Genomic DNA, 24,982 nt, shown 5'->3' on the forward strand with positions numbered 1-24,982 from the left:
CAGGAACCCAAAGCCTCCTCTGAACTGCATGGGCTCTGCCAGAACTGCACAGGCAGAGCCCCTGGAGAAGGAGCTTCGATGGCAAACGAGGATTATTGTGCTTTACACCAACCCCCAGCGACGTAAATGATACAGGCAAACAAATCTGCTCTTTGAATTCCTTGCATCCATATGGAGAGCAGGGCAGGCAGAGCTGTGTCACTCGGGATGCGTGGACTGACCCTGAGAAGCATCAGCCCTCGTGTTGAGCTCTTTCTGGGTGTCACATATGCCCTCGAAGCCTTTTCTTCTTTTTTTAGGAGCAAGAAATGATAATTTGTTTGGAGAAAGGAGATGGCTTGTCTTAGAGAAACGATGTATGTTCTTGTCTAATTTCTGTCCTTTCCAGTTGCATCAGTGTAAATTAGCATTTGGAAAACCCACAAAATGTTTTTTCCTTTAAACTCAATGACTCTTCAAGGGGTTTGGCAATGTAAGCATTGAAAATAGCTGGTCCATGTGTCTGCATTTGTGTTTTGATCTACTGTATGTTATACCAGACTGTTTTTTAAACCATTTAATTGTTTTTAAAATTATATTCTAGTATAAGAACCTAATTCCTGAACTAAGACACCCCAAGAGTGGTTATTTAACAATACCAGGGTATAATGAGCTCTTTTCAGTAATATCAGCAGCCGTGCTACAACAACCTGTCACTTTAACTTGATCTATTCTTGTTTTATCTGATAACTGTCCCCATTTGTGAAAAGTCAGGCCATAGTCATGTTGATTTTTTTTTTTTTCCCTTTGCAGAAACCAGGATATAAACCCGAGTGTGTGGATTTGTGTGGTGCTCGCATTGAGTGGACCTCAGAGAAATCCAGCAGAAAGAATGTCTTTCAGGTAAGAGGAAAAGAATTCCACTGCTCATTTCAGTCTGAACTCGGAGAAGAGGTAGGTTTTATTTCCTTGGTTTTAATAACTAGAGCCTGATTTAATGCAGCATTTTTCTTACCAGTACAGGAGTGTAACACTTTATCCAGCATCGGTTTACTATTTTTCTAAGCGAAGGATTTCTGATGACTGAGTCTCCTAAACACTTGAGAACCTGTTGATTTATTGATTAATGCTCTATATTCAATTTGTTTTTAAAACTTAGTAGGTAATTGCTTTGGGTTCAGGCCTAGAATCTTGACCTAGAGGACTTCCATAAACACAACTTCTTCAAGCTGCTTACACAAGCACGGCTCCAGCGCAGTGCGGTTTCTCTGTTTATTTTTATTGCTGCTCAGGGTCCTCAGACGGTGATGACCCAGGTTCACTGCTGCAAGGGGAGGGGAGCAGTTTAAAAGCTTGCCTCTGTCAGGGCCAGCAGAGAAGGACATGTATTTCTCACAGGGCTATTCTTCATTGATGGAAAATAATATTATTTAATTCCTTCATCCAAATCCCATTGAATAGAAAGGGAGGATCAAGGCCCAAGAAGATGAAAGGAGGGGAAAGGCATTACTGCAAGGTTAACATTCCAGGATCTAGGGGCTAAAATAGTTTATTGCAACATCTTCAGGTTTTGGACATAATCCAGCTCCCATGAATATCAGTAGAAAGGATTTGTTATTTTTTTCTGTTTCACTAAATGTTGCATCAAGCCACATCAAAATATTATTCTCTATGAGCCCAGTTGTTTCCCAGAGTTCTGACATTTAAAATGCTTAACAATACAAGCAATAAAGGGGGGAGAGATGCAGAAGGGAACATGTCAGGGTCAAGATCCTGTTAGTTACCAGAGAGTCCTTTGGCATCATCACCAATGAAACATGCTGGAGGAACCAACTGTGTCTGGGTCTGGGGTTGAAGAAAAAAAAACCACTACACATAAAAAAAACCCCTAAGGGCCTGTACGTGGCTTCTTGAAAAGAAACCTCTTTGGGTCAACTGGGTGTTACAGAGGCTTTTTCAAGGTTTATTTTTCTAGACATCTTTCTAAAGCACATGCAATATTTAGAAATATTCCTCTCTTCCAAGACAGCGAGACTTATGCTCCTATACCCCCCACATCCTTCAGGTTGTCTTGAGACAACACTTGGGGCTTTGTCATTTCCTAGGTATTTTTAGAATAAATATTTTGGTTTTGCTGTCAATCTTCAGCTTTTTCACTTGGAATGTGATTAAGTATAACCTTAGCCTTCATTCCTGCAACCCCCTGAGCACACTGACAGGTCTTCTGAGCTTCTAGGGTTTATTTCTCATTTTGCAGTAAGCAAAATTCCTGTTTGGAAATGTGTTTGGGAGCAGTGATTCATTGCAGCTAATACATTTCCAACGTAAAGACAAACAAAGCTCTGTTATTGATTTACCAAACTGGTGGCACGAAAGCTCTGCAATGCATTTTCTTCTCACTTCTGTTCATGTGAGGTGTAACTCCACTGAATCAGAATAATGTGAGAAAGGAAACTCATGCACTCCTCTTTGAACCCATTAAAATGTGTCTTCATCAAGCCAATAAGTGAGTGGGAGAGACATTAAGAAGTAAAAGCATGGGAGGAAGGACATATGTTAAGACACATTTTGAAAAGGGATGGAGCATTGTTTAGACAGAGAGCTACAAGAAGATTGTGCCAGATGGTAAGAGCGAAAGAGGAGAAGGCTTTGGCACCAGTAGTGGTGACATTTTGGGAAAGGAAGGGACTGAACGAGACTGGTGCTACATGAGCAGATAGAGTGGGAAGGGGACTAGAGAGGGAGCGAAGATTTGTGAGATAGTCTGGAGGGAATCCAAGACGAGTTCGAAAGCGGAGAGGTCAGTTTGTACCTGGAAACTGAATATTTCAGGAAACACTTCTTCTGATCTACTTATCCCTCGTGGGTGGGAATAAAATTGATAATGTGTGGCTACTTATTCATGGGTTTGTTCAAATGAAAAGAACATGGGTGACTTTCTTTAATACTTTTTTTTTTTTTGCAACCTAAATATAGATGCATTGCATTGCTATTTGATTAAATGCATTAGCTGCTTAACTCTGAAATGATCAGAAATAAGTATAATTATATCTGCAAAACATGGCATCAAAACATAGTTTGTGCTTTGTTTCATTGCTTTCTAAGAAAACCTTCTTTTCTGATTCAGAGCAATGGTTGCTTTCTGCTAATGTGTTGTATTAGGAGTAGGTGCAGAACTTTGAGTTTGATTTAGCCAGGGTGCTCAATTTGAGTTCATGAATTATAGATCATAAATGGAAAATGACTATTGAAATTTTGGGTTGAAGAAAAATAAGAAAATCTTGGATTTAAAATCTAAGCAGATGACAGTTAATGGATAGCAGCAAGGAGATGGAGCATAGGAGTATCATAAAGAAAAACTAATTGGAAACATGATCGATGCAGGGAGAAAAAAAGAGGAAACTGCAAGTAAATGATATTCAGGCAGGAAGATTTGGGTTTCTGGTCTTGATCATGATGTTTTCAGCAGTGTTACTCCTCTCATTTTAATTGAGCTACTCCCTTTTTAACAGGATAAGTCTGATCTGTCTCACACTATCCAATTTGTGCATGCAATCTATTTCTGTTCTTGATGAACACATTATGTGAGGGTTTTTTTTTCCCTCAACTCTTCCTTAATAGTAACTGAAAATATGCACATCTTATAAAAGAGAACCTCCTGATTTCCTCTCGTTTCTTTAATCGATGATGTAGCTGGCACCAAGGAAAAGGGCTGGTTAGGAAGAGCTTCACATGATGTGGGGAAAGGTGGCAGCCTGCAGTGAGATGCTCTGCTGTTTGTTCTTGCTGCCTGAGTGATGTGATGCACTAGGTCTTCATCGGAGGAGGGGTGAATAAAAGAAGATTTATGTTCAAATCACATGCCTTAAATATTTCTGCTAAGTGCTAGTTTGCTCTTTGGTGTTTAGCCTGAAATTTAAAGCACTGAGGATTAAAAGGATTACAACATAATCTTAAATAATCCTAAGTGTCATTTACAGAGAGATGGTTGTAATAACTAAATAAAACCATGTTAAGGGATGGCAGTGTTGTCAGTCAGCAACTGGAACAGCAACAGCGCCTATGTCACTCTGTCGCTCTCCTCTTGCCTTATTTTGGCTTAGTTTGATATTGGGTAGGTGTGTTTTGATGTAGGTTATCAAAAGGATAATAACTTAATGGGCTGCTTTTCAGTCAGTGCTGATATGGCTGTTCAAACACCAGGCTAATTTGTAGATTTTTTTTTCTTTTTCCAATATTCCATGTTTTCTACCTCTAGTAAACTTTTCAACTGGAATTTATTCTTTCCTCTGTTTTACTCAACCTCTAAGTCAAACAGCCTTTTAATTTCAAATTCAGCCCAGACCCCATGGAAGATGTGCTCTGGATTTGTAATTCTGGGGGTTCATTAGCACAAAGTCCTGTGGTTGGGCGCTATTTCCTTGAAGAGGTTTTGGAAGATTTCTCTCAGATGATTCAAAAAAGAGAAGGAAAAATAGGAGAGAGGTGAAAAGTACACAAGAAGGTCGCGAGCAGCATATTTATGAACCAGTGAAGCAGCTTTGTTCTCTTAATAGCACCATTCATTTAACTAACAGACATTTTTTGGTTTCTTTAGTAATAATTTCACCCTGCTCACCAAGTTCACTTTTAGAAAGGTTTCATATGAAGAATTTCTGGAGCTCTCTGGCTGGGCTCTTGCCACAGATCTGGTGTGATACCCTTTTTTGTTTCAATGCACTGCAGCTGTAAGGGGTCACTCAATCACACACGACTAAGCAGTGTAAGTGTATTTTACAAACAGAGAAAGCTGTGCAAGACCTACAGTATTTCAACAGCAAAACAGCTGAAAGCACAACTGCACCTATGTGTAATATGAAAGAATTTATCTTGCAGCTGTTTCATATATAACAACATTTATGGCGCTGATCCTGGGCAACTCCCTTGTCCTTGAAGTTCTCCAGCTTTGTCCAGGCACATAATCTGAATGATAAGCTATTTTGTTCTACATACTGTAGGATCAGGATAGGATCTGGATGCCTCCCAGGAATGGTTTAAGTCACTGCTGTTTGCCATGGGAGGGATCATTTTTGTTTCCACGATCTCTCTAGAGGAAACATTGAGAGTGCAATGTGGAGGGGCTTGGGTTGGGATCAGTATTTGGGTTTCTTTGTGTGTTTTTAAATAGAAATGCTGCACAGAGGAGGGAAATCTAAAAAAAAGCCACCTTGCAGTCTTTTGGTGGTCCTTAGCAGCAGCTGGAGTCCTTATTCCCACCCAAAACCTATCCCAGGGTTAGTCCCATTTCCTGACCTGAGAGGACTCTTGCTTTCAGCTCCAATGAGGTGTGGAGGAACCTTTGCTGGCTTTGAACCAGCTCTGCATTAGATGAACTCCTGTGATCTTAAAACACCATTCTGCCCAGTTCTGGACATCACTGCTTTGTTGGGGTTTAATTTCTGTCCCAGAGACCTGAATATGTTACTGCCTAATTAAGACTTCTCCACATCACATTGTTATTTGGTGGTGTCAGCAAGAGGTTCTTTAACTAACAAACATATAATTAATTTTAGAAAATAAGGCTCCGGAAATGGTCTTCATCACCAACAAAATCTGTGAATGTGGTTTTCTTCATGTATTCAGTAGTCTTTATTCTTAATTTCTTTCATTTCGACATAGGATTTAATGTATTTTTTGATGATCAAAATAGAAAAGTAAGAGTGAGAGTACATAGTATAAGAAGAAAACTGGCCTTGATTGTGAGGAAAGTTTTGCAGGAAGTAGGAAATTGTACACAATAAGCATTTTAAATGCTATACAATTGAGAAGTCACTTTGGCTTCTAAAGACTTAAAATTGGCATTTTAAGGTGTTGAGGAGGAGAGACCTTTAGAGATCTTTGGTAATTTAAATTTTTATTATTTAATTTATTTTTTGTGCATATGAAAAAGGCAGATTGAATGGTAATCCCTTCACCTGTGTTGACAGTAGCTGCTCTTGAGCTGCAAGGAGGTGTTGAGGTGTCCCTGGTGAGTAAAGAGCACAACAGGCAGAACCAACAGCTGAGAAAGGAAAAGATTTGTTAAGTCATATCTATACAATACCTTAAAGAAAATGAAAATGAAAAAACTTTTCTATAATATATAGCAAAATATTTCAATATTTGGATATTCAAGCTATAATCAAGCTGAAAATAGACAAAGAATCAGCAGGAATGGACCAGGCTGACAGCAGTGTGGATTTAAAAAGTTTGGAAAACTGAGTCTTCAACCTCTGTAATAGAATTTAAAGGAACTTCTCTATCTATTTAACCTCTGTAATGGAATTTCAAGGATTTCAAGGAACAGCAACTTTATTCATAAAATGGACAAAGCAAGCAGTTAAGGTAAAGCTGCTGCAAAGTTATAGTTAATCCGTTTCTCTCACTTGCTGTGGTTTCTGTGTCCACTTTGGGGGAACACAAAACCCTCAGTTGTGTCAGAAAGGCCTCGTGTATTTTGTGGCTACAGAATCAGCACATAAATATTTTATTATTCTTGTTAAAAGAATGAATTAAAATCCTAATTACCGCTTTTTTAATAATGGGCAAATGTTGTTGCATTTTAGAAATAGTGAAGTCCACTCCTGATAAGCAGTATGTTGGCTTCTTGAGGAAAGATTATTATACTTGGCTTCTTGAAGGAAGATTCAAAATTCTCAAAAAAGTCTTTGGTTGATTTTTAGCTACATATAATATGATCTTACCTAGACAGGTCCTTTTTCTTTTTTTCTTTTTTTTTTTTTTTTCTTTTTTTTTTTTTCTTTTTTTTTTTTTTCCCCAAGTATTGTCCTAAAAAAGATCAGGAAAAAAAAATCAATTGAAATGTGTAACTTCAACAACTCATGGAGATCTCAGAAAGACTCTAGAGCCTGGCTGGAGCAGAAGCTGCCCTGGACAGAGTGCTGTGGTGCTGCTGTCACCATCTCTGGGTGGTACCCATGTAGACCACAGCCTGAGGTGTCCCTAAATCCTGGAGAGCTCCAAAATCCAACTGAAAAGCAAGCCTGAATTTTCCATGAAGACCAGGCTGATTTTAAAAATCTCCCAACTCATGTTTCCCCAATCTGACATTACATGTACATAGAGGTCTGTCTGATAAAAATTATTATTATGATAATTCCTCACTTCTTAGGAGCTCATCTTTTGGGATATCTGAGTGCTGTGCCTGTGATGGGTATGAGTGTCTGTGTGTCCTCACACACATGTGCTTCTCAAGAAATTATCTGTATCACTTAGCCCCTGACAGCCACGCTGCAGCTTTCACAAGTGCAGATGTTATTTGTCCGTCAGAAAAGAAAATATTTATTTCGAGCCACAGGCATTTTCCGTGCTGCAGAAATAAAACATAGCAGCAGTTAATGCCTAATGTGCGTGTGACATGGTTTTGTCAGGGACAGAAGCACGGCTGAGCACAAGGACCTGGACAAATCTGGGAGAGCAGAGGGAGCACCTTGTGCCTTGGAAAATGCCGACCCCACAGGAAAAAGCAACCCGGGCAGCGTGACAGCGGAGCAGCTTATTTTCCCATTGTTTTTTTGGCCGGATGCACGGAGGGTTGTGCAGTCGGGGCGGGAGGGGAGGGGGGGGTCGCGATATTATTTTGTTTTGCAGCTGAAGGAGCGAGCGGCGCTTTGCAGCTCTCCGGCATTTGAAATGGGCTGCAGCCTCTGCTGCATTATTCATAAACATATTGCTGCCATCTCGTGGGCAGCGCACGGGCGGGCAGGGATGCGGGGATGCGGGCAGGGATACAGGGATGTAGGGATGCGGGAATGAAGGGATGCGGGCAGGGGTAGAGGGATGCGGGGATGTGGGAATGCAGGGATGCAGGGATGTGGGAATGCAGGGATGTGGGCAGGGATAGAGGGATACAGGCATGTGGGGATGCGGACAGGGATGCGTGGATGCAGGGATACAGCGATACAGGGATGCGGGCAGCGGAGGCAGCCAGGGCTGCCCTTTCCCCATGGATTCACCCTGCAGGGCACAGGGTGAAGGTCCCTCTGCACCCACCGAGGTGACTCTGAGCATTGTTTAACGTCTTTCAGCCAAACCCGGTGCCTGGCTGAGTAATTCAGATTATTAACTGCTCTAGTGGAAGGTGTCCCTGCCCAGGGCAGGGGGGTTGGACTAGATGACCTTTAAAAGTCCCTTCCAGCCCACACCATTCTATAATTACCATTTATTTAACTGGTTTCTGAATCAAATACATATATTTTATATATATACACACGTATATTTTCTTTCATAAACTTGTGTTCTCTAAATGATTCCTTAGGTCGTACATTTACGTTCTAAAATTGTGATTACCTTCGGATCAGCTGATAGGGAAAAGGTAAATATCTTGGCAAGGGAGAGCTGGTTCAAGATGAAGCATGTAATGAGAGTTGTGGCTACAGATAGTCAGTAGGGTGAGCTTGAGAAAGCACCTCTGAAGTGAGTGTGGCCCTTGGTGTTGTGTATTCTGCATTCCTGACCTGGGGAAAATGGTATTTTCTTAGTTCTGACAATCAATGGCTGAAAGAAAAATGGAAGAAATGCAAAAGGAGCCTGGATTTCCTGATTCTTTAGTATTTTATGGTTTAATGCTTCTCTTAAGTGAAAACAGTGAAATTAATTTAAAAGCATTATGATTTTTTTTCATGTTTTTGTACCTTCTTAATGTAAGTTAATATGAAGAAAAAAAATTATCTTGATAGGTGCCCAAACATGTCCTTAATTTATCAAACTCTTGGGGAAAAAAAAACCCAAAAAAACAAAGAGAAAAATGAATCCTAAATGAACTCACTCAGAGACAATCAAATCTGACTTGTTTACATGTTTGGTGCTGGTATTTCTGCATTCAGCCACTACATTTTTTAAAATCTTGGCGAAGCCACTTGACTCCATTTTTTTGTGTTTCTCTTTAATGACTGAGGCAGATATTTGGAATTGGCTGGGCATGGGGAGCCTTGGCTGTCCTCTCTCTGAATTTGTGCGCAGGGGGATGCCAGAGGAGAGGTTTGGGATTCTACATTTTTTGTGTAGGAGTGATTTCTTTGGGGAGAGGAGGTTTTTTGGATGCTTCAAGGTGTTTTATGGACAATGGGAGGCAATTTAAATGCGAAGGGAGAACTGCAGGCAGTGACCTGCCCTGTATTTTAGACTCTACACCTCTGGTTTTCAGCAGAACAGGAATTCCTAAACTGTGATTCATGGACCACTAATGGGATGGGGAGACTTTTTTGAAATGGTAATGCGAGGCTAGTCGGCCTGAGAAGACATTTAAGGTAGTTCCCAGATGAAAGGAAAAGCCACAAGAACGTTTTCCTCAAGGGACCCTGAATTTTCAAACCTCCTCCTCAAGTTTATTGATTTTGAGGATGCGTCTGCAATTGATCCCAGTTAGAGACTATTTTTATATGGATTATGGGAGTTGTTAAAAATCTGAGCTTGACATCAGGGGCTGGATTTCATGAACTCTAGTGTTGGGTTTTTTTTTTTTTAATATCAGGAATTTTTATTATTTGTGTGGCTTTTTTATTTTTATTTTTTCTATTTTTTCTTTATAACTTCTTCCCTGATTTGGGGTAAATAAATTCTTAGGAATTTCAGCCACTACATCTGCAATCACATCTGTAAAACACAGTGATCCAAGAAGTTTAGCAAACATTTTCTTTGGCAAACAAAGCTGCAAAGAGGGGATGTGGTTTGTTTACCATTTCATTTAGAAATAGTCTATCAAACTTAAATTACCAGACAACTTTAACACTTAAAATCCACAGCAGTTCAGTCACACCCCCCCACCCCTTCTTTTTTTGGCCTGATAACACATGATTGTTACAAATCCATTATTAATTGAAATTTTAATATACTTAACACCTAGAATGTGTTTAGCCTCCCTCAAGTCAGAGTTTGCAGGTAAACTGTCACAGATTGAGCTTTAAACTAATTTTTCAGGAGGCCAAGTGTGCACTTGTATATGTGAATATTTGCAGGAGAGCACATTTTAATTTGGGAAAATGGGAGCCAATTACTGTGGTTCTCTTAAGTAATAGAATAATTATTATTATTTTCTATTATTTGTACATAGTCATCACTAGGTGGAGGCATACTTTACATATTCTATTGAACATGTCATCTGTTATGGTCTGAGATGAATTGCACTGATACTGCAGAGTGAAGTGAATGATCCCATTTTTACCCTGAACTGTTGAAATAACCTGTTACCACCCCAGCCCAGCTCTCAGGCAGATTAAGCAGACTTGTGTTTGGACCACTACTGCAGCTGAAAAACAATTAAAACGGAATAATTTTTAATCACATGCTGCCAGAGATGCCTTGGATTAATTCCGAATAATTGTTAATGCTTGGTAAAGTCAAAAGGAGGAAACAAAGCAGGGGTCATGGAGCAAGAAAGAGATTGAAAGGACAAATATCTATTTATTTCAATACCCCATCCTGCAGTACTTAAATCAATATACAGTGTATTGGCTGGGGTTTTTTTTTACTTCTCTTTTTAGTTATGGTAGGAAAGTCCATTCTCAGTCCATCCATATCTCCCATATGGGTTTCCTGTTATAAATTGTACATGGTGGATTTTGACAGAGGGTTACAAACCCCACCATCATTGATGTCAATACACCAATTTCACCCAAACTCTCCTGATTTACACCAGAGGCAGAGCAGTCACATCTGTGCAGGTATAAATAGTGCCATGATTATGTTTCCTTCCTGGGTTTATGAACTGATAGGGCTGAGTCTGACTGAGGTGGTCCTTGGCTGGCACAGTCCCCTTTGAGAGATCTCAAAAGAAATTTTGGGTGTGAATGTGGGAGTCTGAGATAAGAACTGTCTTTGTCCATACTTGGAATACTGTGTTATGACTCTGCAGCTTTTAATATCCCCTGACTTTTGCTGCTGGAGAAAGAAGAGTCATGGTGCATAGATTATAAAGAAAAAATAGACTTTATTCAGAAAATCTCTATATTTTTGGTTATGACACACATTCTCATCTAACCATGCTGAGAAAAGAGGGGTAAATACATTTTTACATCTTTGTCACTTCAGTATATTGCAGAGAATGGTATCAGGTTTGCTGAGAGAGATTTCCTGAGCTTTGCAGCTTCTTACCCCAAAATGTCACAATGGCTATTGCTGTGACTTCCAGCTCTGTCACCTGGTTTGGGGTGCTCTGCCCCCAATGGGTCTGAGCTCCTCCATCCCCTGGGATAAAATCAACCAGTTCCACCCTGGCAATAGACCTTGCCATGAAGTGCACAGCTGTCCACAGACAGAGGTTTAAAAACTCTGTAATACACCTGAAATATTCCTCCCTTGGGTTTGGTTTGTTCTTTGAATTTTTTTTCCCCCTGTATATAATTTTTTTTTCATGATTTGGAATCACACTTTTAATAATTATATTCACAATCTAAAATTAAATAAACATTGTGTTTAGTGCTCAAGGAACTGCCAACCAGCACTCAGGAAAGTATGTCCAGCAATTTATCAGTGTGTGGAAAATAATTATAGCAATATTTTGAAATGCATTGGTTGTAGTTTTGTTTTGATTTATAGAATGTAAATAATCAGTTTTGATTCTTCTGTTTCAAATGACTTTTTTGGAAGTAAGGCTTTTGAATAAGAGTCCCTCAAACCAAGCTGTTACTCCTGGGAAATTCTGTAGTGGTATGTTACTGGCATTTGAAAAATGCACACCTTCTGAGAAAAAACAGGAAAATTCTGTCAGACAGACTGATGGGAATTCCCAAGTTTGGAAATGCAAGTTGTGTTGGAAAACAATGGCAGCACAATTCAGCTAGGGCTGCAGTTGGAGTGAAAAGGAACATGTTTTTACCCTTGCATACATTTTTCTTCTTTTTCTTCCTTTTTTTTTTTTTTTGTTTTGTTTTGTTTTATTTTGGATTTTTTTTTGTTGTCGTTCTGGAAACAAATATTCTACACGATCAGTTAAAAAGTGCAAAGTAAGGAAAGAGAGAGAGTAATGTGTGTTGGAACATAACATAGACTTTACCCATGTAGAAAAGTGTGAAGAAATATGGTAAAATTGAATGTAAACAAAGAAATGGGGGAAAATGAATGTGGGAGTGAAGCACTGTGTGCAGCGAGTAGGAAGAATGTAATCCAGTAGTAGAGATCAAAGGGAGAGGAGCCAATTTTTTTTCAAACACTCCGTAATAACTTCCATGCAGCAAGGTAAAGGATCTGAACAAAGGGTCAAAACCCCACAAATGGGGAAAGGAGAAAACATCACATCCAGCGAGGGGGTGCGCAATTTCTCGCCATTATTTTTCGCCCAGCGTCAATTATTCCCCCCATCTCCCGGCGTTGCAGGACTCCTTTCTAATCACCAGCACTATTTTCTCTCCCTCTCCTGCACACACGCTCCGTCTCGCTCCCCCTTGCAGGCAACACTTCTCCTCTCGCGCAGATTTGAGGGGGTAGGAGGATCTCAGGGGTTCTTTGCAAGATGCTCGTTTCCCACCGCAGACTGTGGCATTGCCAGGACTCTTCAGGGGACTCTCTGCCAGCTATCCTGAAAAGCTTGCAGAGGAGTGGGAGAAGATTTGCATAGTGCCCAAGCAGGGCCAGATTTGAACCCCCCTCTCTCTCTGCTGAGTAGTTTGTGACTGAGGAGATAATGACACCAAAATCACTGCGGTTTCTGCAGTGGAGTAGGTGCTGTGCTGTGCCAAGATATTAGGGTCTGTCCCTTATTTCTTTCCCCAATCCTAAAATGGACCTTTTTTTTTTTAAAATTCAAACAGAGATTTCTTTGCACCTGCATTCCTCCCCTTCTAATTTTACCTTTCTCTGCTCTTGTTTTCTTTTCCCTTTCCCTTTATTTTACTCTCTCTTTTTTTCTTTTCTTTTTTATTTTTTTTTGGTTTTTTTTGTTTTAATAACATATTTTAAACCATTTTTTTCTCCTGTTCTCAATGTGATGACAGTGTATCCTGATGGAAAGATAATAATGCCCAAGGAGGTTTTCTTTTATGAATTCTGCTGGTGTTACTTTCACATGCACAAATATATCATCTTGATTTCTAGCTCTGGGTCATTTCATTGCTCTTGTATGTCTTGCTACGAGATGTTTCCTGTAATTAAAAGATTAGGTTAAATAGATTATTTGTGCTGCCCTGTCTACATAAATGTTCTGTTTCTCTGCCTCTAGATACTGGCTTTTGTGTTTCAAGGCAATGTTGTGTACATGGAGTTGCATCATGTCTCCTTTGTCTTTAAGCTGCTGATTTATTGGTAAGAGAAGCAATCAAACGAGACATTTACTGCCATAGCCTGGTAGGGTCAGTGAATTAACAGGTGCCAATAAGTTCTAAGGAAGTGTTTTAATCGTTTCTAAAGTATTTAATTAATGGACTTTCTTAGAGGAGTGGTGACAGAGCAGACATAAGGCTGATAAATATTTAATGCTTGTATCTAGGGAACTTTTTCTCCCTTTCATGTAATTTGAGGTGTTTACTAATGGAAAACAAAACCTAAATTGTTGTGTAGCATGCAATCAATGCTAAGCTGCTATTAGATTGTCCAGGGGTTGAATACCTATCAGGGATTAATCTGCATGTGCTGTGGTATTCTGCATTTAGAGCTGGTTTTATTTAGAGGGGATTGTGGAATTGGGTTTTTCTGCCATAGCTGGATATCTGTGCATTAGATATCTATGTTATTACTTATGGGGCTGCTTCAAGTAGCCTATGTAAACAAAATTTATTGAATACTTAGTTTGTGCACTACTGTTTGCTTGGCTGTCATGGTTTCAGCAACTCCCACTTGTAGGGTGGTAGAAGAAAAGAGATTCCAGGACCTAATGCCTTTGTTGATCTATGTGGTGTTCAAAAAACTTTATTTAAACCATGATACTGGAAATGCCATAATTATGCTTAAAAGTTTGAGGATTTTTTTTTTTACTTACCTATCATTATTTGTTTTTCCCTACCTGTTACTTTCCTAAGTTTCCACTCCTTTTTCTCTTCAAAGAAAAAGAAAAGAAGAAAAAAAGAAAAAAATTCAACTGTGTAAGAATTATATTTGATGGTATACAATTCCTCTTGCTCTTGAATTCTCTCTGCTCTATTTCCATGAAAAATAATATATATTTTTCTCAATATCCCTACTTTACAGAGTGATGTTTGTGGCTCCATTAATTAAAGACCCTTTCCTTGCTTTTCCTTGCTCGTCTGAGCTTTGTTAAGTCACGCTCTGCTGTGTGCCACGGCAAGTTTAGGAATGCAGAGACTCTTAAAGGAATTGATTCTATTTGCTGTTGCAGTTCAGCAGAGCTCTGATCTGTGATGCTCCAGCACCCCAGGCTCTTCCAGCCACCTTTTGCCACTGTTAGTTCAGTAGAGGACTTTTTATTATGTTGTAAGAGTTAATTTTATCATATCAGGAGGGAGAAGTTGTGTATTGCAGGGCAGGGGACTCAGCACCGACCAACCAGTTGATCACTTCTAATTATGATAGTAGGCTGCTGGAGTAACAAAAATACATTTATATAGCATCCAAGCCTCTTGACTACACAGAAAATGTAACTAAGAACATCATGATTTAGTGACTACATCCCTAAGCTGTTTATGGGGAAACAATGGAAAAGATGGCAGGCAGTGTGTGGCACCTGAGGAGGGAACAGGAAGCTTCCTTAGAAGTAGCTGATACTGAGAGAATCCAAAAAACAACTTCTGGAGGTGTCTCTTGTGTTATCTGAAATTTTGAACAAAATGTACATGACCCAAAGAAATGAACTTATCAGAATTCAGTTAATATGTAGTATTACAGGCATAGTATAATATATTCCATAGTGCACTTTTCCTATTCCCTCATTTTGTAAACTCTTACTTTTACCTACATTTTCCTTTCCTCTCTGCTTCTTTATTAATATAATTAGTATTTGAAAACCTTTTATGAGGCATATAAGATGTGTCCATTTATCATTGCTGTGGTTGGTTAGTGCTGGGTTTGAAGTCATCCACATTTTCTATCCAGCTCCGTAGCATGTGCAGAAGAATGTGCTTATAATCAGTCAAGGCAAAATAATTGGAAATAGGAATAATAATATGGCAATGGGGCAAAATAATTGGAAACAGGAATAATAATGTAGCAATGGCCAATGTATTTGTCAAGTTGCCTGCGATGGTTTTGGTTTTCCACTTGACTCAGTGAATGTGTACATGGCTTGTGGAGGGAAGCAGGCATCTCTGTGAGTCTGATGTGTGCAAACCTGGAAATGCAGTTATCACAAATGTTGATTAGATCTGCCCATGTAATTAAAAATACACATCTGCCTCTTTGAAAGTGCAGCTTCGTTCTTGGGTTTTTGGTTTTAGTCTTTCAGAGGCAACTGTGCCAATCTGAGCAAATCGTACAGTAACTTCGTTTGGACAAACTCTCACTCTGCTACTTTTTGTTCATAAATGCAGTTAACAAGTTCTTTTGTACTTCTTTGAGTGTTAATTGATGTAAACAAAGTCTGCATTTTATCTAATCCCACTGAAGCTTGTTAAAATTAGAGATGTGCCAAATTATTCCAAAGCAGGTTGTAAAGTAAGTGAACCATTAGATCCACTGGCTCACAAATGGCATAGACAATGTGTGCTCTGTTTGCGTCTTTTTCAGGGACTGTTTATGTCAGAACTTTCAAATCACAGGTTTTTTTGCATCTTTAACATTGTGTTTAGTTAATCTGAATGGCAGAAGTATAGTACAAGCAGCAGGTCTGAGTGACTAAAGCTATTTCTAGAAAAGTCCACATATACACTCCTAATTGAGCATACCTAGCACTCAGCTCTGCTAATTTCTAAATCCAACGTTTTCTTTTTCACAGACACGTCCATTTGTTAGCATTTTCCCTTTGCAGGGCTGTGATTTGCAAAATTGGTTATTGCCCAGTGTGTTACTGCAGTGATGCTAATCCAACACCCAGGGCTGTGTGTGAGCCTCAGCTAAGATTGCAGGGTGCCGAGAGCACTAAGGCATCATTTCCATGGGAAATTAATGGGATTGATACAACTGCATGGAACTGATGGCCCTTCTGCCTTTTCCTGGTAACTAGGCTGTCAAAATCTGGTGGCTCAGGGTTGCTGTGATTCTGCTCTTCCCCACATTTTTATCTGCTCCTTTGCCTTGTCTTTTGGAAAATAACTCTTTTCCATCTCCAGAATGCAAAGGCCTTTGATATGCTGGGTTGGTACAGGACAGTCCTCAGAGCTTTTTCCTGCACTATAAACACAAAAGTCTACATTCCTTCTCCAGTCCTCATCCTCTTCCTGACTCAACACCAGCTGGGTTCTCTGAAGTCTTCTGACACTTAACCATGAAGACAAGCTCAACATCTCCTCTAAATCCCTTAAAGCTGGGTGTGATGTCTCCCCAGCTACACTTTCACTGCAGGGTCCTACTGATAGAGGTGATGGGTTTGTTCAAATACAATGTCAGATATATGACTGCAGCTTTATGTTACTACAAATAATAAAACCTTATAAAATAACAAAAGTAGTACCTCTCTGCCCTGATTTCAAGTTTTGCTTCAAGTTGTAAGTGATGACCAGGGATGAACATCCCATAAGTACGTCTCTTACAGCATCTCATGGCAATTACTGCTAATCAGAAATTTTGTTCTTAATTGCTAAATTGAGATACTGTGTCTATGCAGCAGGAAAATTTACTGCTGCTCTCAAGGGGAAGGAGAGCAAATCTAGGGAGAAAATGGGTAGTTCTAGAATATTCCTGGATCTTGGGAACTGGCTAGCTGGATACAGAGGAGCTGAGGTACCCATATAGGAATCTGATCCATAAACACCCTTATGGACCCAGTTAGCAGTGTCTTTATTTCAGTTTAATCACCAAGGCTTTTTTTCCAAACAAAAATATTTTATGGACAATTCTTCTCTCAGGTAAAGCTGAGATAATCTGGTGAAGCATGTCAGACGAGACAGATCTCAAAGATCAGTATATATAGATGTTATCTTTCATAATTCTGTTTTTTTCTAGCTGCCAGCACCATAGTATCTAATCTTTCTAGCAAACAGGTGGCTCTTGCAGCATGCTTTACAATCAGTCAGACTTTGGCTCAGTCTAATTTGCTTAATCATATTAATTAATTACTTTTGTAAATGTCAGAAAAGTTCAGCACACATTTTACTTTTTAAAAAGATTTTTGAAGATCTTTCTGGTAAATATGTAACTTTGAAATATCTGCAGTATTTTTACTGAAATTGCACAGTTACTCAGATTATTCATTACAAGTAAACTATTCAACTTTTTTTCTCAGTCTTTTCACTTAGCAAATTGACTTAGATTCCTATGAACTTATTTCCTATTTTATATCAGTTTAATTAAGCGATGGCAATCAATTTCATTCTATGATCTGTTCTGCTAGTTACAGTGTGGCATTTTTCCATTTAATATACCCTCTGATTGGAGAACAAATATTTTTGATGGTAGGTAGACCCAAAGGACTAGAAATTATTTGGTTTTTTCCCAAATGCCTTTTATTTATGTATACCAAGATTTGCTTGCAAGAGTGAGGGATTTTTTTTCAAGTATTGGGAACACCAGAAGTCAGTGTTACATTAGGAAATGAAAAGGATCATGCACCACCTAAAGGTGGAACTCACATGGGTGTTGTAAGTCACCTGTCTTTACCAGTGCTATTAATCAAAATGGTGACATTATAGTCTTCATTTAATTAATAATATAAATGAGAGGTTGATAACAGTCACAGTACAATGTTTGATAGTTTTTTTCAGATTTTTTTTTCCCTTTTTTTAGCTATACAGCTGTGTTGGATGTTATGTTGTTATTTAGTAAGGCTCAGAACAGAGATCAAGGCATAGGTGATGCTCTGAGTGACAGTTCTGAAAATCAAAATATTGAGACTATACAGAACACTTCAGTCACTGAATCATAGCAGGCTTAGGTGAAATGAAGGAAAACAAATGCTCCTACCTCAAGAAAGCTTGGGGGAATCACTTGAAATAAAGCCTAATTGACTAACAAATCTACAAATGGTGCTTTTCCTTACATCTGACCATGTTGCACACTTCCCATAATTTCTTTGTGCTAACACATTTTCTGACTAATGGCATCTGAAGCGCGCAGTCCCTGCTGCCAGCCGGGGTTTGGGCGATGCGCTCCAGATGTGCAGTGTAGGATCACTGTCCTGCAGCAAAAAGTCCTTCTGTTCCCATCTGTAACAATATTTAACTTTGAACAGGGCAGTGATGGTTGCAAAGAATTTCTCTTTTATGAAAGACTGAGACTTTTAGGTTAAAAATAAGTAAACAGTGAGAAGCTTAAAAAAACCCTCCAGTTTTCTGCCCCATGGTATCTTCAGGTTAGTCATCATCTCTTAACTCAAGGTCAAGCCAACAAAAGCACTTGGTTTATTTCTGTACCATAGATGCTTCCAGCTTGGAACCCATCTTAAACTGCCATCTTTTGGGATTTCTTTATTTCATGTATTCTTGTTCTGCTGTACTCTTGATAATGTTCAAGCAACTTGTTTGGATAGGAACTACTAATTTCCCAACTGTGCATGGGAGTAGCAGACATTGTATAGGGAATAAGGAGACAGAACACGAGCACAAGGGTTTGTTTTAATTGTCTAGGAATTTGTCTCTCATTCTGAGATGGCTGTGTGTGGTATTTTTTTTTCTTTTAATGAAACAAAATGAAGGTTGCACCACAACTTGGCCTTGTTGACTTTAAAGTGCACAAAATCTCACCAGCCCTTCAGTGAGCGTGGGGCACATTCAAGCAGAAGAAGGCAGATTTTGTGTGGATCTGGACCAATTGATGTTTTTTTGGCAGAAACAATAGAAAACATATTACACTGTGTTTTTATGTTTGTTTCCTCACACTGTGTGGTTTTGTCTGGTTTCTCTGCAAGCAAGGTTCAAGCTGGCGAGCCACACAGTTTCCTTTTGATTTCTTTGTTGTTCGTTTATTGGAATTTGAGATTGGAAGCAGATACAGTGGATGCAAACCCAAGCGAGCCAAAATGTTTTCAGTCTGCCTGTGCAGCCCTGCCTGAAAGCTCAAGTCATTGAATTTTATACAGCAACGATATTAAGCTAATTCTTCCAACTCTTCTGGAATGTATATTTCCATTAGGATGGATGTATTCACATAAACTAGTTATTTTAATATTCTTCTGAACTGGAATGCAATTACTCACTCAAATTAGCCTTTCAAAATATTGACTAAAGGGGTTATGACATTCTGATCCTTCATGAGGCTATGGTCAAAAATTCAAAGTTTGTCAAGATTCAAGATGCAGGCACATGAAATGGAGTATAAATGCAGGTTATGTATACTCCATCTGCAGCAATAATATTTTAAAAACTTAATCAGTATAATACTGCTTGACAGAATAGCACAAGATAAACTAATATTTTCAGTTCAATTGCATAAAGGCAGTTTAAAAATAGGCCTTACCATTTGATCATGCATTATTTTCCCTATGAAAGAACATGTGGAAACAGTAAGAAATGATAATCCAGCATAAAATATACAAATGTACAAATTTTATCCAAATGCTCCAGACAAGCCAATATGGCAACCAGTATAACATACTCTGCTGCTCACTAGCATGCTTTCAGCATCAGTTCTTTAGGTTTTTTTTAAATGTTTAAATATATTTGATGTCCACACTGGGGTCCAGACAAAGCACTGGGGCACCAGTGCCTCCACATCTGAGGCTGTTGTTTAGCATCTGGCTCCCACCTGCCCACTTACCATAATTACTCAACATCAAACACTGTTTTGCTCATCTCCAGACTTCAAAGGCTCAAAGCAAAGTCCTTGTGCTTCTCTAAGAGGCTGCCATGTCCATCGCTGGCACTGCTGGTGGCACTGGAACCAGTGAGTAATTGTATTCCAATCACCCACATGGTGCTGGAGGGCAAGGGGAGCGCTGAGACCCCAAGGCTTTCCCCCCATGTACTCATAGTGTGAACCTCAGGATATTTTTCCTGTTTTATTTTCTTTAAGAGGACAAAAAAGGTCCTTGTCATGGGCAAGAAGACCGGAGTGCTTGTTCTGGTGTCTGTCCCACTTTGTGTACTTATCCCACCTCCTTATCCAGGTAAATTGCTGTGAACAAAGGTGCTGAGCCTGACCTTTTGTTGGAATGAGATGAAGAGCTCCATCCTTCCAGCTTGAGAGGTAGCTTTTGCAGTCTTCTACCCTGAGTATGTGAGCTCTTTTAGGGTAATATCTGCTTCAGTCAGGCTTCTCCATCATCTCCATCATCTCCATCATCTGAATCTTCATCTCCATCTTCATCTCCAGGTTATTGTGATGTGGAGCTTCTCTCCCTGGGAGCTTCCACTGCATATTCACCCTGTGCAATGTCATGGCCCTTCCTCAGCTTCATGGGAACTGGGGGACACTCCAAGAAGTGCTCAGGTGGTCAGAGGAAAAAGAGAAGTTTCTATGGCCATTCCTCACACCACAGCCCTCCTCAGCACGGAATTCCTGAACTTGAGCTCTCAACTCCTTTTCCCAGGTGGCACAAAAGCTGTGTCACTGTGGGCACACCTGGCACAACTGCTGGGAGATTTGAGAATTAAAAATCTTGTGAGTTAAAAATCTGACTTTCAGAAGTTAGACCCAGACTGTGAATATATGCAGAGTAAACGGGTCTCAGAGAACAGAAGCCGCAGATAAATAATTTGGTTTGTGTTTTTTCTAGATATGCTTTGTTATGGAGGTGTTACTCTTTCTTATTTTTGCTGCTTTTCTCTAACTCGTGGTGATTTAGAGATGTTATTTAGATGTTGTTTTGCAATGCAAAATGTGTAATCCTCAAAAAATGTGAAAGCAAAACTTTCCTGAAAAATATTATACTTTCTTTTCCTGCATAGATTAATGTGTCAGACAAATGATAAATATCAACAGTGTTTTCAGAGCAAAAATATTTTAGATAAAGGGCAGAAACAAAGAAGATGCATGTCGGGTGTGTTAGGATATGAGTGAGTTAAGAGTCTTTGATAGCGGTTATTCTGCTAGTCCAAATAATGACTAATTACCACGGCAATCCTTATGTTCTGTGCCATACGGACCCCACCATTCCTACTTAAAAACACTAATGGCAAATATACATTGCAAACAGATGCCATGTGCACATATCATCTGAAAAGGCTTTTAGGAAAACAAGCTTGCTGGTCCTTGGATAGAAGCAGAGCAGTTGCGCTGCAGGATGGCAGAGCACCAGTGATTCCTGTCCCACAAGAGACTCCCCATCTGTGCCACCACTGCAGGAGGATCAGGGATGGAGGGAGAGAGAAAAGCCTGGCTCAGGTTTGAACACAAATCACCCTCTGCAGGTGCAGCCTGGGCTGTAGAATACTAAGTCTGAACAGACCAAGATGCTTCTCACTAGCACCAAGCCCGTTTTGGTCCTCAGCTGTTGGGGAACAACTTTGGAACCCAGGCTGCTGTACAGTTCAGGGGTCTCTGAGATCCTGTCTGGAAAAATGGTGTTTAAGGTCTTTCCAGACCCAGAAGTTAATTTTCTTCTGCCTATTTCAATGAACTTCTGCTCATCTCTATGTTTCTGGGTGGAACATGGCAGTCCCTGCCAGCTCAGGTCACCTTCAGGGAGCTCTGAATGAACAAATGAAAATTGCACATGTGAAATCCAGGGACTGCACTGGGAATGGGGAGAAGGAGGAGAGCACTGTGAATTGCCACAACTGGTACCCTGGTCCAGCCCTGGGATCTCTCTGTGGATCAGAGCTCCTGGGTGGCTGCAGCTGCTCCTGAAATCCCACCCTTCTGTCATTCCTCAGTTCAGAACTTTGATTTCAATAATGAATCACTTCAGGAGGGGAAAAAAAAGAAAAGGCCTGCAGAAAACAGATCTATTTTGAACCCCAAAAGGCCAGTAATTTGAAACTGTGGAGTTAGATTTTTGGAAAGCAAGGGACATCCATACTTTTCAGAACCATTTGCTAGGAAAGGGAGGAAAAAGAAAGGGGAAAGAAAGACAATGGAGAAAGGAAAGGGGAAAAAGTACTTTGGCCTACAAATGATTGTTCTGGATCTTATCACTGCATTCTGGGTTTAACCACCATGAAACATGACATGAAATGAACACAAATGTCACTTCAGTCCTGATCCCAGAGGATGAGGAGGTTTGGTCCACAGAGGCTTCATAAATGCTGAGCCTGCTGAGGAGCTGCCAGGCTGCACAGCCTGTCCCAAGGCACAGCTCAGCCGTGCTCCTGGCAGCATCCAGGGCTGTTGGGATCCAGAGGTTCTGCACAGCTGCTGCCAGGAGAAGGCAAGGGACACACTGGGCAGCCGTGGCCAGTGGCACAGCTCTGCCACTTGACACATCATGAGACAAACATGTCAGGGGAAAATTGATGTGTTTGAAAATCAATCTGTGAGCAGCTTTCAGCATTAGGAAAGTTTCTTTCTGATATTTCTGCCATTTTGCTGTGTTGTGATTTTAGAGGAATTGAGATATTCTGTTTTATAGGCATCCAATTCTACAAAAAATCCTTAATAATATGAAACTGTATTTCATGAATGCTGTTGAAAATTACTTCTAATAATTTTCCAGTTAATTCTAACTCCCTACTAGTGTGTTGATGCAACCACTGCCGTGTCATCTGTAACCCTGAATCCGTGGCAATTCCTGAAGCATCTTTTTTAATGAAACATGGCAAATAACTCACCACCTTTGATGCAGTAAACATCTGAAAGAAAATTTGTATTTTCCTCAAAATATGAAGTTTTCAAAACACTGAAAGAGAAAGGCCTACTGTGACCTTATAATTGCACAAACTGATATCCTTAGGATATGAAAATATTTTAAAATCTGCAAATCTGATCACAGAATTCCTCCAGCTACCTGCCCCTCTGTCCTGCCTGTTAGTCCTGCATTTTTATTGCTTTATTGCTCTTCTGCTGGACCCTTCAGAATCATGCTTATGTTACACATTCCTCTAGACAGTCTTTCACACTTCATAAGGCTCTGAACTATCATTAATTAGGAGGCATTTCCTCCTGAAAGTCCCCTACGTGTCTCTGATGGCGCATGAAGAGAGAGATATATCCTCACCAAATGAATAGTTTTTCCCTGTTGGTCATTATCCCTGTGGGACAGTGAAATCTGTACTGGTGTCACTGACCATGGGCAAGTAAACTGAATTTGCAGAAAATGTTTGTCCAGAGGTACGGAGGTGTTCACTTTCTGTGTGAGTTTACATGAAATATCTGTGCTCAGTCAAGCCCTAACCATAATACTTACAGCTGCAATAATCTCTCCAACTATTTTTTTCCAGCAAATCCCATTATTTATATTTCAAGTTTAGCTTTTTTTTAATAAGAGGCACAACAGTGAATATGACATGTTATTATTTTCAATGCATTCAGTGCTTAAGCTGCATTCTTTATTTTTTTTTTTTTCCCTGGCTTAACTTCTGTGTGAAAACAGTGCTGGATAATTTACATTATTAATACTTTTTTTAATGCTTCTCTGCGTGGGGGAAAAGCACCTGGTCTCATCACTTTATGCACAGGCTAAAGCCCAGTGTAGAAAGCTCAGCCTTCCCTTTGTAAAGCTTGAAGACATTTATCTATGTTATGTGTATTCGGATACTTAGGAATCTTTTCTATCTCTCCCCCAGGGCCTTACGGGACATTTTCCATGTATATCTTAGTGGGATTGTTCAGCACCGTGTCCATTCCATCTACCTCCAACTTCACCTGAAGGGCAAAATCCTTAAGATCTTGACACAATACTGATAAATACATGGAATTATTAAAGTTGCCATCTCAGCAGAATAGGATTGCTGCTGCCTTTGTTCTCAGGGGAATACATATTTCACCCAGTAGCAAGACACCCAACTGCTGCAACAATCAAAACTCTCTGAAATGCCTTTAAGCTAATCATCTTTGAACATAAGCCTTTGTTGTTAAATCAGGGACCTTCTAGATGCAAGGCACAGAAACCTTTTTTGTTTTTTCTCCACCTTGCACAAAACAGCTTTAAGCCTGTCACCGCTGACAGTAAGGTTCAGTGATCTGTCAACATTCACCCCTGATAAAGACAGTGAGAGAAATCTGTGGCTCTGGAGAGTTCAGTAGAGACCAAACAGTATGTTTGCAAAAGAGCATTTTTATATGTTTTCTTGTGACAGCACTAGTTTAACAGAAAATAGTTGGAGTGTGCCAAAAAAAAAAAAAAAAAAAAAGGAAAAAATAAAAAAGGGTAAAAGAGAGAAAGAAAAGAAAAAAAAAAAAAGACAGAAGTAGTAAGTTAGGCTAGCATGACATGATGGATCTGGGCTATGACAAACAGAATTGGAAAAAAACTTCCCTGGGGACCAACTATAGCAGGTTTGCTGAATTGTATTTCTTGATTTCTTACTGTGCAACAGTGCTTTTTAGTGTTAGATTGACTAGGCTTCAGAATATTTTTAAAATTGTACAAATCAAAATCCATGTAGCTTAAAAATGAAAGATGTAAAAGGTTTAGGAGTTTGATGTATTGAAAGGCATTCTGTATTCCCTCATGTGAGTATTAAATGTACACTTTGTCTGTTTGATGAATTTTAAATCTTTGCGGATTGCAACATGCACCGCAGCAGTTTAGGGGGTATAAACCTTGTCTGAAAGAAAGTGTAAAGGATGTGTACTGGTCAGGCTTCAAACTAAGCTATTCCTCACTTTTCCTGCTTTTCCTAGGTGCTGCAATACCTACCCAATCCAATTTATAGAGAGCTAAGGAAGAGCACTTGGGGGAAAAAAATCTTGAAATATACTTCTTGGAACCAACTAACCCTGACTGCATTAAATGCAGGGAGTCTTCATCTTGTTTTAATTTTAGTGCAGTACGAAAAAACAAGGAGATATTTATAAAGAAAGGACAGGCTGAAGGGATCAGAATATTTTGGAATAATAAATGCCTTTATTCAAACCTACTGTCATGTCAAACAAGGGTCTTGCTTGGTGA

At 39.6% G+C, this 24,982-nt stretch overlaps 1 protein-coding gene across 4 annotated transcripts in view; it reads left to right on the top strand.

Annotated features, from left to right (window-relative positions):
• The window catches only part of ARHGAP15 (Rho GTPase activating protein 15), a 325,292-nt gene that overhangs the window by 62,497 nt on the left and 237,813 nt on the right, over positions 1 to 24,982 (top strand). For all 4 annotated transcript variants that reach the window (XM_085067143.1, XM_085067144.1, XM_085067145.1 and 1 more), the window contains one exon: positions 793 to 882. In XM_085067143.1, coding sequence (XP_084923269.1) covers positions 793 to 882 — 90 coding nt within the window. The remainder of the gene's footprint in view (positions 1 to 792; positions 883 to 24,982) is intronic.

This window comes from Lichenostomus cassidix, chromosome 7 (assembly GCF_008360975.1).
Source record: "Lichenostomus cassidix isolate B80296 chromosome 7, HeHo_3.0, whole genome shotgun sequence".
Taxonomy (NCBI): Eukaryota; Metazoa; Chordata; class Aves; order Passeriformes; family Meliphagidae; genus Lichenostomus; species Lichenostomus cassidix.